The sequence below is a fragment of the Amaranthus tricolor genome, chromosome 5 (assembly GCF_026212465.1).
Source record: "Amaranthus tricolor cultivar Red isolate AtriRed21 chromosome 5, ASM2621246v1, whole genome shotgun sequence".
Classification (NCBI taxonomy): domain Eukaryota; kingdom Viridiplantae; phylum Streptophyta; class Magnoliopsida; order Caryophyllales; family Amaranthaceae; genus Amaranthus; species Amaranthus tricolor.
This window is the reverse complement of record NC_080051.1, coordinates 25,132,763-25,146,083: the sequence shown is the minus strand read 5'-3', so window position 1 is coordinate 25,146,083 and position 13,321 is coordinate 25,132,763. Positions and strand designations below refer to the sequence as shown.

General features: G+C 29.9%; 2 protein-coding genes across 2 annotated transcripts; both read left to right on the top strand.

Moving 5' to 3' along the window:
- Nucleotides 1-4,512: 4,512 nt before the first annotated feature.
- LOC130813056 (wound-induced basic protein) lies at nt 4,513-7,187 on the top strand. Its single transcript, XM_057678761.1, has 2 exons — nt 4,513-4,686; nt 6,827-7,187. The coding sequence occupies exons 1-2, from the start codon at nt 4,616-4,618 to the stop codon at nt 6,897-6,899; spliced, it is 144 nt and encodes a 47-aa protein (XP_057534744.1). The 5' UTR covers nt 4,513-4,615; the 3' UTR covers nt 6,900-7,187.
- Nucleotides 7,188-10,790: 3,603 nt separating this feature from the next.
- Nucleotides 10,791-13,166, top strand: LOC130813053 (uncharacterized). The gene has a single exon (XM_057678759.1). The coding sequence runs from the start codon at nt 11,563-11,565 to the stop codon at nt 12,907-12,909; it is 1,347 nt and encodes a 448-aa protein (XP_057534742.1). The 5' UTR covers nt 10,791-11,562; the 3' UTR covers nt 12,910-13,166.
- The last annotated feature ends 155 nt before the right edge of the window (nt 13,167-13,321 follow it).

Below are 13,321 nucleotides of genomic sequence, written 5' to 3'. Positions count from 1 at the left end.
AAGGGCTCCCACAATAATTTTTGAAAAAAAAAAGCTACACAAAGGCGAAGCTTACAAGAAACAAAAACAATCAACGAAGCTAGAATAACTAATGTAAATAAAATTTTATTTGAATATATATATTTATAAAAAATCATATTATAAATTTCCTTCTCCTTATATAAAATATTCTAAATATAGTCAACAAAATCAAACAAAAGAATAGTTTTTTATATGGGTTTAACCATTGGGAGCTATTATTGGACAATCCCTTCCTTATTCTCTTCCCTATGAGCATTACTTTATTGCAAATACTCTTTAGGTTGCATTAATTAATTACTAGGAATACCATGTAAATATGTCACATTTTTAGTGCATGCCAAATGCACACTCATTACTCTTACTTTATGAACAATATTATTGGGAGTTACTAAATTTCGCCACCCCTTTTCATTTTATCGCCACCCCTCTTCCTATAAAATTACGTATTTGCCCCTGAAGTTTAAAAAATTACAAAATTGCCACTCCTTACAAATTTCTTATTTATAATAATAATAATAATAATAATAATAATAATAATAATAATAATTAACTTTTTATATTCTTAAAAAAGAATATAAATAAAATTAATAATAATAACAGTAATAATAATAATAATAATAATAATAATAATAATAATAATAATAAAAACAACAATAATAAAATTAAAATTAATAATTAAAAAAAAAAATTGAGTCGCCCAGAACTGGACGATTGAACCATGGTTTAGTCGCCCAATTTTGGGCGACTCAATTTATTTTTTATTTTTTTTTTTTTGCTTTTTGGAAAATAATAATAATACTACTAATACTAATAATAATAACTTATAGATTAATGTGGCCTATTAGCTCAGTTGGTTAGAGCGTTGTACTAATAACATAAAGGTCACAGGTTCGAAACCTGCATTTTTTATGAACCTGTGACCTTTATGTTATTAGTACAACGCTCTAACCAACTGAGCTAATAGGCCACATTAATCTATAAGTTATTATTATTAGTATTGGTATTATTATTATTATTTTCCAAAATGCAAAAAAAAAAAAAAAAAAAAAAATTGAGTCGCCCAATTTTGGGTGACTCAATTTTTTTTTCTTTTTGGAAAATAATAATAATATTATTATTAATTTTATTTATATTCTTTTTGAAGAATATAAAAAAGTTAATTATTATTATTATTGTTATTGATATAATAATAATAATAATAATAATAATAATAATAATAATAATAATAATAATAATTATTATTATTATTATTATTATAAATAAGAAATTTGAAATGAGTGGCAAAATTGTAATTTTTTAAAAATCAGGGGCAAATTCGTAATTTCATTTGGAGGGGGGTGGCGATAAAATGAAAAGGGTGGCGAAATTTAAGGATCGGGATATTATTCTCGCTATTTCACAATATTATTTATATTTAATTTTATTTATATTTTAAAATGATTTGATATAGATATATTTTAATTTTTTTATAATTATAAAAATTATATTTGAAATTTTATTTATTAAATATTTTTGGAAATTGCACGTGGTAACCTAAAATTTTGAGTATTCTACATGGTAACCAAAACTTAAAAAAAATCTACGTGATAACCTTGAGGTTAATCAAATTGTTCCACCGTGACCTTTTTGCACATAAAACGTTAGCAAACGTTAATTTCGAAGCTTTAAGGTTGTTGTATGTCTATTTATGCGACTCACCATTTTAAATACCATCAGTTTCAACCTTTTCCCCAAAATATAAACTCTAACTCTTGCGGGAAAAAAAAATATGATTTGGATGAAAGATGGTAGAGTTATGGTTTATGTTTTGGGGGGAAATGTAGAAATTGATGGCATTAAAATGGTGAGTCGCATAAATAGACGTACAGCAACGTTAAAGCTTCGAAATTCACGTTTCCTAACGTTTTATCAGCAAAAAGGTCATGGTTAAATAATTTGGTAAACCTTTAAATTACTGCGTAAAATTTTTTAAAGTTTTAATTATCACGTGAAAAATTTAAAACCTCAAATTATCACATAAAATTTCTCAATAATTTTATGAAAAAAAATATTTCAAATATAACCAACGAAATAAATTAAAGCTACTAAAATTAGTGCTTGTAGAGTAATTTAATGAAGAAATTGTTTTGTTGGGCTACTCATAATTGCATTTGTCTCCAACTTTCCACAATAAGATAAATACCTTTTATATATACGTATTTCTCAATGTTTTGACCTATTTATAGGATATTTCTCTTCCAGAGTCGACAAGTGTACATGCATAGAAATTAGAAATAACACAAATAAATGTATAAACTGTATTATTGAGAAACGCGCTTTATATATGGCCAAAACTTATATATATATACTATAAATATATATATTTTTATTTAAAATCTCTTAGATGATTTCTTAAAAAAATACCTCTAAAATAAGCAATAAAAATTTGTTTGATTTCTAGTTTTGGTCAGTTGAGGAGTACACGAATTAGTTAGAACTTAGAAGAGGTAAGAAAGACAAAGAGTGTAAAATGCGGTAATGAACTAAGGTGTAGAATTTAATTGTTGCATAAAAATTGCCTTTGTCAATGGCTTTTTCTAAAAAAATTTCATTTACTTAATTTTTTATTTATTATATATTTGTAATGCCAAAAGAGTAATTGACACGTATATACCTTACGTCTCTAAGAGATTGCAACACTAATAATTGACACAAGTATTGCAAAATTAGTAAAGACTATTAAATTACATGAAAAAAAATTAAAAGCGAGAGAATATAAGGGACTAATGAGTGGATAAAAATGGTGTTAGGAAAGTCATATAGTCTAGAATATTTTGTATTCCATTGTTTAAGAAAAGTGTATTTTTTTTGTTTTATATCTTTTGTTGTTTGATTGGTGTTTTAGTTAGCCTAGGTTTTCCTAATGATATATTATACCTACTTAGTTGTTTGTAAAAAAAAGGCAGCATTTTGATTCTCTAGTGCAAACAAATCTTCATGAAATTGTGAGAATATTACCTAAAATAGTATTGTAAATTTAAAAAGACAAATTAAAATAAAAAAATTAATATTTTAAGGAGAGAGAGAGTCCTGAAGAAAAAATATTATGCAAGTTCATTTATCATACACCGAAAGAAAAGAAAATAAAAAGACCATTAAAAAAATAAATTGCAAGAAAGCAAAGTACACAAAGTATTTGTATTGAGCAAAAATATGTTTGCAATTGTAAGTTTGATTTAAGTACAAGAATCTCAAGTTTTGTGAATTACTCTTCATAGATTATGTTTAGTTGTAGTTGACAGGATTATGTTTAGTTGCACCCTCTTACTACTCGTGTGGTCGATCCGACCAAATCTACTTCACCTAAGGTGAGTTGAATGATGTGAAATTTAATTAATAGTTTACTTTAAGCATATGATGGACGTGTAGCAAACAGGCCGAACTCAATAAAGTAGTGATCAATTATGTCTATCAAATTCAATAATCATGCAATGAAACAACTATGAATTGAAGGAATACTCAAAAAGCATAATAAAATAGTAAGAACTATTTTTGTGAGAAATCGTTTGACCGTGACAAAAATAGCTCATATTTTATGATGGACAAATCATTCGCAAAACACAAAAACTTGGACGAAAAGGTCTCATTATGAGACCATTAATTTGGACCGGTTCAATTCGCGCGTGTAACAACATTTCAACTTTCTGGGCATTTTTCAATTTTGATCTTAAGATCAAAATTGAAAAATGCCCAGAAAATGAAAAAATGTCTAGGTTGTTACACGCGCGAATTTGACCGGCCAAAATTGATGGTCTCATTATGAGAATGTCTCATCCAAGACTAGCTATTCACAAAATATGGGTTGTACATTATTTTTACACAAATTCTTGTGAGAGACAATCTCTTTGAGAGACCATCTCTAATTGGACCAACCTATTACATATTTTATATAATATTGCAAATAAGCATTAAGAATAATATAACTAAACATTTAAGATATTAAAAGTAGGCATTAAGAATACGATAAGTAAGCATTAAGGATAATGTAAGTAGGCATTAAGAATACGGTAAGTAGGCATTAATCTTTAATGAGTTGGCTTTGAGATACATCTCTCAAAGAGACGGTCTCTCAAAAGACTAGCTGTCAGTTAGTCTTTTGAGAGACCGTGTTTCAAAGAGACGTATCTCAAACTCAATCCATTAAAAATTAATGCTTACTTATCGTATTTTTAATGCCTACTTATATTATTCTTAATGCTCACTTACCCTATCCTCAATGTCTACTTTTAACATCTTAAATGTCTACTTACATCATTTTTAATATCTACTTATTATATTTTAAAAAATAAATAATGAGTCGGCTCAATTAAAAATAATTTCTTATAAGAATTTGTGAATCATTATGGATCAAACTACAGGCCCAAAAAATAATAAAGAAGTTTTGGGCCTTATGATGTCAAATCACATAACCGACTTACTACTAGTATTGGACGCGCCTTTTTTAAAAGGTTCTCGTTTCAACCTAATGAGAAGAGTTTACCGCATTTGTCGAAATTTCTGGGAACTCTAATAAATTCGGATTCTAGGGTTTTTGAACAGAAAGCAAGAAAACACAATGATTTACGACGTGAATTCGCCTCTCTTCAGATCCTTCCTTAGTCAGAAGGGTGGAGCTTCTGAGAAGAGGTACTTTATCTTCACTCTTGTATTTAAATTTGATTATATATTGTTTCATAAATTGTTCGAGGGTGAATAAACGGATTCCTTATGCCTGTAACATTTTTTTCTGTTTAAATTGTTGCTAATGATGCTTGGTTTATGAGAAATGAGTATAGAAATATGTGAATTGTATGCAAGGATGTTAGACAGTAATTATACTGACTTTGATTGTTTAGTTCTCACGGTTGCTAGGATTGAAAAATTTTCTTACGAAGTAGAAAACAGTAATGCCAATGTAACATAATTTGTCAACTAATTTGCAAAATGGTCTAAAAAGTAGCCCAAAACCAACAATAATACATTTTCTTGATTCCTAAATCCTAAGGCTCAGTGAATTACGTGACACTTAATTGATTTAAACAATTGCCCAGCATTTTCACTTGCTTCCAAACCCAATAAATGGCTATGAAAAGGCTACATATTGTGTGAGAGCCGGAGAAGGGGTGACAGGTTCCGTACTTTCAGTTAAGTCGCTCTAGCAGCCGTCCATTTTTATGTTCTTTCTGGACCAGTGTTCCTGGATACAGTGTAGCAAATTCTATTGGCCCTTTGCTGTTTGCATTTGCTACTCTGAACATCTTATGCCTCTATTGGCCCCATGCTGTTTGCATCTGCTGTCCGTGGACATCTGCTCCACTGTTCTGGGCTGGTTATTAGTATTCTATCCGTCTATTTTGTTCTACCTTTCTTTTCTTTGCGTAGGAGGATAGTCAAATCTTGACTGTAACCAAGTTTGGGAAGTTTTTAAGTGCACTATTTCATTGATAAAAAGTTTTATTCCTTGTTTGTAAGGGTGTCCATCGTGTATTTTTCTTGAATATGTTCAAACACAAGTCTAACTTCTGTTAACTGCTCTATATATAAGAGTTCCCCTCGAGTGTAGAAATTGAAAAGTCATTAGAGATTGGTTTAACTATTTTGTATGTTTCCAATTTCATGTCTCATATCCCTTATTTTGCTTTGTTAAGGAGGTTATGTCAGTAAGTTGTAGGATAAGTGCTCTCTTTGCCAAAAAGAAAATGGTGCAATCGATAAAGTATAACTTGTACAAATATTGGAGCTTACAATTATGTTAGAGAGGATAGAATGTTGATTTTGATGAACTTTTTGCATGCTGGCTTACTTTTAAAAGGCTAATTGTCCCCAATCCTTGTAGCCCTTGAGTGTCGTGATCGCGACAATAGAACGTTGATGCTGTAAGGAGTGATGCAGTTATTGCAACGCCTAAATATCGGTGGAAACCATAAGATATCCCTTGATATTTCCCTAAACGCAGTTGTTTTACACTATTACAACATGGGAATCATCGGTTCGTTCTTTAAGAACTTTTACAACGCGGCCGATGATATGCGTTGCGGCCTTTTGTTTATACTATTGGTGTGAGGCCCCCAAAACCCAAATATTTTTTTTTAAGAACCTCAAAAATAATCAAGAAACTATAGTAAATGTTGAATGCACGGATTATTCTATTGTATTGAGATTTGATACTCCTTTTGTCCTATAGGGTACATTTTCTTGAGATTTGATACTCCTTTTGTTCGATAGGGTACATTTTCTTGTGCAAATTAAGAAAAAGGAGTAAAATAAGTAAAAAAAAAATATACATTACGGCGAAGTAAGAAAAATATGTGGAGAAGATTTAAAATTAAGTTTTAAAATAAAGAAAGAGTACTGTAGAATCTGCTAAAAATAGAAATAAGTCAAAATCCATAGGACGAACTAATCTATAAAGAAAAACTGTGCAAACTCATAGCTTAGAAATGCGATAACGGTCACAATCGCGATAACAAAATGTTGATGCGGTAATGGGAGTGATGCGGTTATCATAACACCTAGCTATCGATCAAAAGCATGAGATATCCCTTAATATAGCCCAAAAATGCTGTTTTTACACCTTTACTTTGCGAAAAAAATTGGTTCTTTCTTTGGAAACCTTTACAACCTGACTGATTTAATGCCTTGTGTGTACATTTTGCAAACCCCATGGTTGCATCTGCCGAGTTCTCCTTATAATCTGCATTTACCTCTTGTCCGAATTTTCTATCACCCCTCGAGTAAATTTTTTTGGCAAATTTCTGATATTTGAAAATTCGCCTTGGACGTGCAGGAAAAACGAGGAACAAAAACCCAAGGAGCAGAGACCTAAAGCAAGTGAGAACAAGCCTGTCATGAACGAGTAATGTTAGAGTTTGGCAGATTGATTCGTATGAGCCATGTAATTTACATCAATTGTTCCTTGAGTAAATTTCTTTTGATCAATGTGTTAAAGCCAGCTTTGAGCTTGTGAACCTTGAGTAGATACATTGGTATTGATATTATCTTTTGAACCTTATCATTCGAACAGTGTGCACTGTTTTGATATCTCATTCATAGCTGAACTAACTATATGGTGTACTATGTCTCCTTTCTCTTTTGTTCCATACATTTTGCTGGTCCATTTTTGTTCCTCGAACTTTCACTGTACAAAATGTCTTGAAATACTTTGCATTGAAAAAATGGTAAAGAAATTATTTCAGTAGTGCATGTTCTCCAAGTACAAGACTAGTAGAGCAAGATTTAAAGTGTTGGAATTGCATGTTTGAAGAAGTGCATGTTCTCTGACGAGTACAGAAGCATGAAGTAATGCTGTTTTCTGTTTGCCAGTTTTCCTTCATGTTTACGGAATTGAGAAGGTGTGGTGAAAAAGACCATAAGTCGAGGCACTGGTAGTTAGGTACGTGTTTTTGGTGTTTCATTCACTCATTAGTCAAAAGAAAGAGCTTTAATTATTGTTGAATGTTGATACCAATTACTCCCTCTGTCTCTTCTAGAATGCACTTAGTATTTTGGACAAAATTTAACGGAAATAAAAATTGAGTTGGAGAATAAAATATCATGTAGATGATAGAATGGAGATAGTGTTTAAGCTTGTGTCGTCGTTGTCATCAACCCAGTGTATTCCGCCCACAGAAAATTATGAGCAGGGTCTAAGAGGGAAGGAAGGCGATAATTCATACCTATAAAAAAGAGCACATCAAAAAGCCCCTCAACCCAAGTTTTAAGTTTGTGTATGGGATTAAAATGAGAGTGAGATTATTGCAAAAGAACTAAAGGTGTAAAATTAGGAGGACAAACTAAAATAAAAATTAAAAATAGTGTAAATTGAGATGAACAGACGGAAAAGCAATGATGGTGTTGTCATCTAAGTCTTTACATTTGGGAATAGTATTAGTGGGTGGTTCTTTCAAGCCAATCTCCCCCATGAATCATGGTCCATGGAATTTGTTGGGGTGAATCATGAGTGGGGGTGATTTTTACCCTTCTCTTTCCCTTTCTTTTTCTCTTAAGCTCATTATTAGATTCTTCCACCATTTTAACTATGTTTAGCCTTTTAAGTTGGTTTGGTCTTTAGATTTATTATTTATAGAAGTTTTTTTAACCTTGTTTTGTTTAGTAAAATTAATTATTCAACGATATCATCAACCAATCCTCTATACATTAATAATAACTTAATCATGATAGGTAAATATAATCGAAAAAAAAAATAGTTATTTGAAAGTTTACAAATTATATGATATAAATATAACTTGTGTCATGTTTTTTTTGTCTTAGATTGTTTGTAATCTTTTATGTTTACCATTTGTTTCTTGTCTTTCTTAGTCTCTTAGTCACGTTTACTACGTCATTTTAACCATTATCACATTACTTTCTTTCTTCTATATAATATTTTATTTCACTTGATTCATTTTTTCTTTAAGTTTTATTTAATATTACTAAATATTTTTTTGAATAATTTATTTATTCAGCTAGCTGAAAAGCTAATATAAACAACAAATAATTCCAACTAATCAAACAAACCATTACAACAACCAAACAATTACATCTAATGAAATTTTGCGACAAATATTCCTAGTGACTCATGTTTTAAGCATATGTTTGGAATTGAGTCAATATTTAAGTAACCAATACAATCTAACTAAAAAAGTTTTAAGATATTTAGGAGTAAAAGGAGGTCTAAAATTGTTGTAAATAAACGGGAAGGAATAAGAGCAAGAGAGAATGGGGAATTTTAGTCCATTATTTTAAGCCTTTAATTACAATTGTTTTTTTATTTGGAATATATTAAATTGTAATTCTTACAAGTCAGAAAAGAAATTAATTCGTCTCATAGATAATAAGAAATGTGAATAATCAAACTCTTTATTAAAAATAAAGTCATCAACTACTAGATGATTAATATACGATTCTCAACATCAATTATTTTATATTTACATTATGTTTTCTTAAGTATTCATCCTATATTTTAAAAGGTAATAACTTAATTCCATTCACCATAGAGTATGAAAATAATTTCACAACAAAAAGAAAAAAAAAAAAAAAAGTTAAGAGAGCAAGAATCGGTCAAATCAAAGAGGGAAAGTGTGGTGGAAAGGGGAGGAGAAAAGAAAAATCTAAGATTTCATTTTGTAGATTTTTAACCACCATTAACAACTAAAAAGTACACTAAAGGTAAATTGGAACAATTATATGGGGTCACCCTCTAGAGGTGAGATCAACCGGCTACAAAATAGCAACAACCAAATACTTTCTTGGTCTTGAATAATTAGTCTTATTATGTTCTTTATTTTAGTAAATCTGTCGTATTTTTATTTTTGGTTATAGTTATATTTTTTTTAATTTTTATTTATACATTTAAGTTACATTTTCATCTTACCTGAATATTTGTATTTAGGGCTATTTTTCTAAAACGAAAATAAGAGTGTGCATAAATGAGGGTTGAGGAATATCAAGTACCATGCATTAACTAGAGTCATAGCCATTAACGTTACCTTCCTCTTGTTATCACCTTCAATTAAATTTCCATCCTTTTAGTATTCATAGTTACAAGCTATCCAATTTATTCATGATACACCTACAAGAGGTGTATATATGTATATTTTACCTCTACATACACTGTTATTTACTTAAATAATCTTGTAATAAGAGGTGTAATATGAGATGCAAAAGCCAAACTTAACTCCCTAGCTGCCTTTCAATTAGCTAGAGTATATCCTCCAATTAACAAACAAGTAATAACATCATACAACAATTACTAGTTTATTTAGCATTAATATCCAAGAATATACACTTTTACACACCTATTATTTTTAAGAGTATAGATATTGGTAATTAGAATCGAGCCAAAAATTGAAAAAACTTAATTTATCACAAACATTTAAATTTGATCCCAAAAATTCTAACATTAAGCTGTTAAATTTGTTCAATTTCTAAACTTTAAATCCAATAGATAGTAAATTCGCAAATTTTTAAATGAGATAGTTTCATGGTGATATTATTTTTATTGGGCTGACTAATATATATTTAGTATGTTAAAGTGATACTTACAATTTAAAGTGATTAAATTAAAAAAATGAGTTAATTATATAGATTCGTCTCTTTATAAAACGGTTTTATACAAGACGACTGTAGTAAATTTGTTTATTTAACTAAATTTCATGTTAAAGTTTATTTGCAACCTAGTGTTAAAAGTCTTAGAGATGAATTTATATTCAAGTCAGGTTCTAATATGGTCGAATTTTAAGTTATTTGTTAGTCAACTAAAGCTTGTTATTATAATCCCTAAATGGGGGTAATAAGATCTCATAAGAGATTTAGAGGCAAAAACTTTGTGCGAGAGTATCAATTAACCTAACAATTCTTACCTTTTCTAATGCACCTACTAGAAAGTTGATGTTTTTTATTCGAGATAAAACAAAAACCATTGACCATTACACTGTAAATCTCAATGATTTGAGTTGGATGAAAACATGCCGCAAAGGTTAGAATGATAAGGTGTCCAAGGCAGACTCGTTGACTCGATATTTTTCTCATCCTGTAATTAAATTCGATTTGATTTGACCCTACATAAAAATGGACTAACATTTATGTAAAAACTAATATGAATACAAGACTCGAGTTTCAATCGATCAGTCATAAAATTTATTTTTCTTTTAATCTCACTCACTTATTTATGATCTTACTTGTTATTTATCTTATTCATCAATGGCGAACTAATAATTAAAACAGAAGGAATAATTTAATAATTAAAACAGAAGGAATAATTTACAAACATAAATTGGCCATTGATTAGCTCCTTAGTGGTAGGCTAAGGGAAGATAAAAATATGGGTGAAAATCAAAATCAAAAGTTTAGATATAAAAAGTGGTATTTATAGGTGTTCAACGGGTCTAGTCACATTTTAATGGGTTATTACGGGTCTGGTCAAAAACGTGTCAGGTCATTAACGGCTCTTGGTGTAAAGGGTCGGAATTCATTGCGAAAAATATTTTATCACTTATTTTTATATTTTTATATGATATTTATTATATAAATAAGTGAATCAACCCAACGGGCTATAAAAGTAAAATAAAAAAGCTATTTGATGAGCTTTTAAAAAATGGGTCAAAGTGGGTTAGATTTAAATGGATTTTAACTCGTCCCGGCTCGTTTAACATTTGACATGATCTACCCCGATCTATTTATAAATTTAACCCGATCTAGCCCGTTGAACACCTCCAGGTGTAACTAAGATAATAGCCGTTTTTCAAATTGGCCAAAATAGGTAGTTGAAGATAGTATATAGAATAATACAATATGCAACATTTTACCTCACTTCCCATTGCCATTTGTCTCCAATCTTTTCCATTAGTTAGTTACACTCTCTCCCCACTCTCATGCACTCAATTAGCTTCTTTGTCCCTCTATCAATTCTCTTTCCTTTATTCACGCCGGTTTCACTTCTTCAATTCCTACAATCCTCACATTTCTTTTTACTCAATTGCCAAAAAAACATCAAAATAGAGTCTCCATTAAACTAAATAAAAAATGACAGAATATTACTTCCAAAGCACCAATTCTTCCACAAAAATGATCAAGAACAAGAATAAATTCTTTGATTTTACTTTTATTTTTTCCTTTATGTTCTCTCATCCAATTTACTTTTCTTACTTAATCTTCTTCTCCCCTTGCCTCTTCAAGTTAGTGTCTTTTCTTTCTCCTCTGTTTTTCACTACTTTTCTTCTTTTTCTTGCTCTACTTACAACTCTTATTCCTCTTAATTCTATTATTAATTCCAAAGAGGGTGTGTTGATTTCTGCTTATAATACTCTTTTGGAGAATTCACATCCAAAATTGGGTGAAGATGGAAGATCAGAGAATGTTGAGGAGTTTGAAGTTTTTAAAGTTGTCTTTGAAATCCCCATTATTGAGGTAAGGGAAGAAAACCCAATGGGAAATGGTAAATTTGGAGAAAACCTTATTGAATTTGAGAAATTTGTAGAAAACCCAATTGACAATGGTGAATTTGGAGTAAACCCAATTGAAGTTGAGAAGTTTGAAGAAAACCCAATTGAAAATGGTGAATTTGGAGAAAACCCAATTAAAGTTATGAAATATGAAGTGAACCCAATTGAGGTTGAGAAATTTGAAGAAAACCCAATTGAAAATGGTGAATTTGGAGGTAACCCAATTGAAGTTATGAAATTTGAAGAATACCCAATTGATTTTTTTGAGGAAAAATGTTTCCAAGAGGGAAAAACAACAGGGGATAAGTGTGAAAGTTTGACTATGGAGGAAAAAAAAGTGGACACAAAACCCAAGAAGGTAAAAAAAGAGGAAATGGTGATTAAACAAGAGTCAATAATTAAAAGATGGGAATCCAATGGAATTGAAGAGGTTTATAAAACACCAAAAAGTACTTCTTTGAGGTTAGATGATGATAAAAAATTTACTAATTCATTTTCACAAATTGGTATGGGTAGTTTTGGGTCTATGAGGAAGGAAAAAGAATGGAGACGAACATTAGCTTGTAAGCTTTTTGAAGAGAGGCATAATGGAAGTTGCAATAACTTGAATGTTAATGGTGGTAGAAGTGAAGAAGGGATGGATTTGCTATGGGAAAGTCATGAAATTGAGTCAAACAAGGTAAAGTCAAAGGAGGGAGAAACTAAGAAGAATAGTAAATCAAGAGATAAAATTGAAGATTTAATGATGGTAAATGATGATGAAGATGAATATTATGATGATAATGGTAAGTTTTGTTGTTTACAAGCTTTGAAAATATCAGCAGGGAAAATGAATTTGAGTATGGGAATGAAATTTTCCAAAGCTTTTAAGGGGATTGGATTCTTGCAAAGTCATGTGAAGAAGCAAACAAAAAGAGGGTACAAATAATTTTTTTATTTTGTGGTTTTTTTTTTCAACTTTCAATTTTTGTTTGTTTTTATGGTTATGTTAATTTTGCAATAATAAATAAATGTGTACCAGATTTTTATTATGAATTATTTAGAAAAGCAATGGAAGAGTGTAAATATGGATGCTAGTTGAAAAGGGGTGTTTTCAATCTTCCACAATTGTTTCTTTTCATGGCTTTTGTATCATGCATTGTGTTCCCCATTTGATATGGCATTAGCTATCATATCTTGGCTAAAGTCATAATGTGCATGATTAGACAACCTACAATTGCAAAAGATTTTGTTTTGGAGCTTATGTACAATTTTGTAATTTTGTTAGCTTATGCACATTTTTTTCAATTTTTTTAGATGATTGATAGATTAGGGCGTAGAGGAAGACTATGTTAGAATCA

What these genes read in the sequence shown, in the direction of transcription:
- LOC130813056 (XM_057678761.1), top strand. Translation starts at nt 4,616, where the DNA reads ATGATTTACGACGTGAATTCGCCTCTCTTCAGATCCTTCCTTAGTCAG. An exon ending in GGTGGAGCTTCTGAGAAGAG is followed by an intron (nt 4,687 to 6,826) that starts GTACTTTATCTT and finishes TTGGACGTGCAG; the next exon opens with GAAAAACGAGGAACAAAAAC.
- LOC130813053 (XM_057678759.1), top strand. Translation starts at nt 11,563, where the DNA reads ATGACAGAATATTACTTCCAAAGCACCAATTCTTCCACAAAAATGATC.